Below are 1,762 nucleotides of genomic sequence, written 5' to 3' on the forward strand. Positions count from 1 at the left end.
CTGAAATCGTCCATGAAAACCTCCATAATGTCTTCAATCAGGTGAGTAAAAATTGATATCACGCAGCGCTGAAATGTCGCTGGCGCATTGCACAAGCAGAATGGCATTCTCCTGTAAGCGTACGTTCCATAGGGGCAGGTGAACGTCGTCTTTTCCTGATCGTCTGGATGGATATGGATCTGAAGGAAACCTGAATAACCATCTAAAAAGCAGGAATATGGGTGGTTAGCCAATCTCTCAAGCATTTGATCAATAAAAGGGAGTGGAAAGTGATACTTTCTGGTTACTGCATTTAATTTTCTGAAATCAATGCACATGCGATGTCCTATCACTGTCCTAGTAGGGATCAATTCATTCTTTTCATTTGTGATAACAGTGATCCCACCTTTCTCAGGTACTACATGAACAGGGCTAACCCATTTACTATCAGATATGGCATAGATCACACCCGCTTCAAGAAGTTTCATAATCTCTTTCTTAACAACATCTTTTAGATTCGGGTTTAACCTCTTCTGATGTTCGACAGAAGTCATTGATTCATCTTCTAGATGTATTCTATGCATGCATAAATCAGGTGAAATGCCAGGTATGTCAGCTAGTGAATATCCTAATGCCTTACGATATTTCCTGAGCCCACACAAAAGCAATGCAGTTTCCACATTATTTAGTTCAGCGTTCACAATGACAGGATAGGTGGAATTCGAACCTAAGAAAGCGTACCTGAGCCCCTTGGGAAAGGGTTTTAGCTCAACCTTGGGAGCTTTAAGCTCGCTCCAGAGATCATCTGGTTGGTCCGGCAGAACAGGCAAGTTCGGTGTAGGGGTCACTCCAGCTGGAGTGTTCTCGTCCCTGTTGCTTGCCTCCTCCAGACTTAGACTCGCTACCATTCTTCCCATACTCCTTGCGGAATCAAGCATCTTGGCATACCCGTCTGCATCAATGTTTACGACACTCTGCTCGGCCTCAGCTCTTACTAGTGCAAGCTCAAGTGGGTCTTCTATAAGAATCTCCTCGATCATTCCTTCACGAGATTGCAGCGGGTCAATCCCTTCATCAACCTCAAAAGTCTGCCCATCTAACATCGGCTTTTTTAGTAGTTCATCCATCTCGAATTGCATGACTATGTCCCCAAGATTCAGATCAATCTTCCCTTGTTGCACATCAATGATGGCTCCAACAGTACATAGGAATGGTCTTCCTAAGAAGAGAGGATCCTTAGACTCTTCTTCCAGCTCCTGAACAACGAAGTCTGCTGGAACAGAGGTGTTTCCGACTTTTACTTGGACTCCTCAGTTGAACTGCATTGCACTCCGTAGGATTTTTGTCTATTTTACCAGGTAGAGTACCTTGCTGCCTCTTGACGCTCTCAGCAGTCTGAGCTATCTGAATGTCCATCTGTCTCATATGGCTCGCGACATTATCGTACTTGGTGCTCAAATCTCTGACTATATGGTTCATTCTGGTATTGATCTCGGTAGTAACCTGGTTCAGAGCTTTTCCTTGGAGCTGTTGTCCTTGGAGCAGCTGCTGCAACATGACCTTTGTCTCATCTTGCGGGACAATGATAGGAGCGGAGGTAGCTGGTTGAGGGTTCTGGTGTTTCTGCATCTAGGGTGTGTTGTTCTGCGGTTGGCTTAGAACATAAGCCCGGGGTTGGTAGTTCTTTTGATACCCGGCATACTGACCTTGGTTACTCTGTGCAGGATCAGTTGGTTTATCTTGCTTAGGCCATAAAAGCTGTTGGTTGTTCCGCACGTTAGGG

The 1,762-nt window shown here is 45.1% G+C and overlaps 1 protein-coding gene across 1 annotated transcript in view; it reads right to left on the reverse strand.

Annotated features, from left to right (window-relative positions):
- LOC106338290 overlaps positions 1 to 1,608 on the reverse strand; it is a 2,945-nt gene extending 1,337 nt beyond the window's left edge. Inside the window, exons 1-3 of the mRNA XM_013777306.1 lie at positions 1,347 to 1,608; positions 615 to 1,249; positions 3 to 512 (exon numbers count right to left, since the gene is read on the reverse strand). Of these exons, the coding sequence (XP_013632760.1) occupies positions 3 to 512; positions 615 to 1,249; positions 1,347 to 1,608 (1,407 nt within the window). The remainder of the gene's footprint in view (positions 1 to 2; positions 513 to 614; positions 1,250 to 1,346) is intronic.
- Between the last annotated feature and the right edge of the window lie 154 nt (positions 1,609 to 1,762).

This window comes from Brassica oleracea, chromosome C4 (assembly GCF_000695525.1).
Source record: "Brassica oleracea var. oleracea cultivar TO1000 chromosome C4, BOL, whole genome shotgun sequence".
Lineage (NCBI taxonomy): Eukaryota > Viridiplantae > Streptophyta > Magnoliopsida > Brassicales > Brassicaceae > Brassica > Brassica oleracea.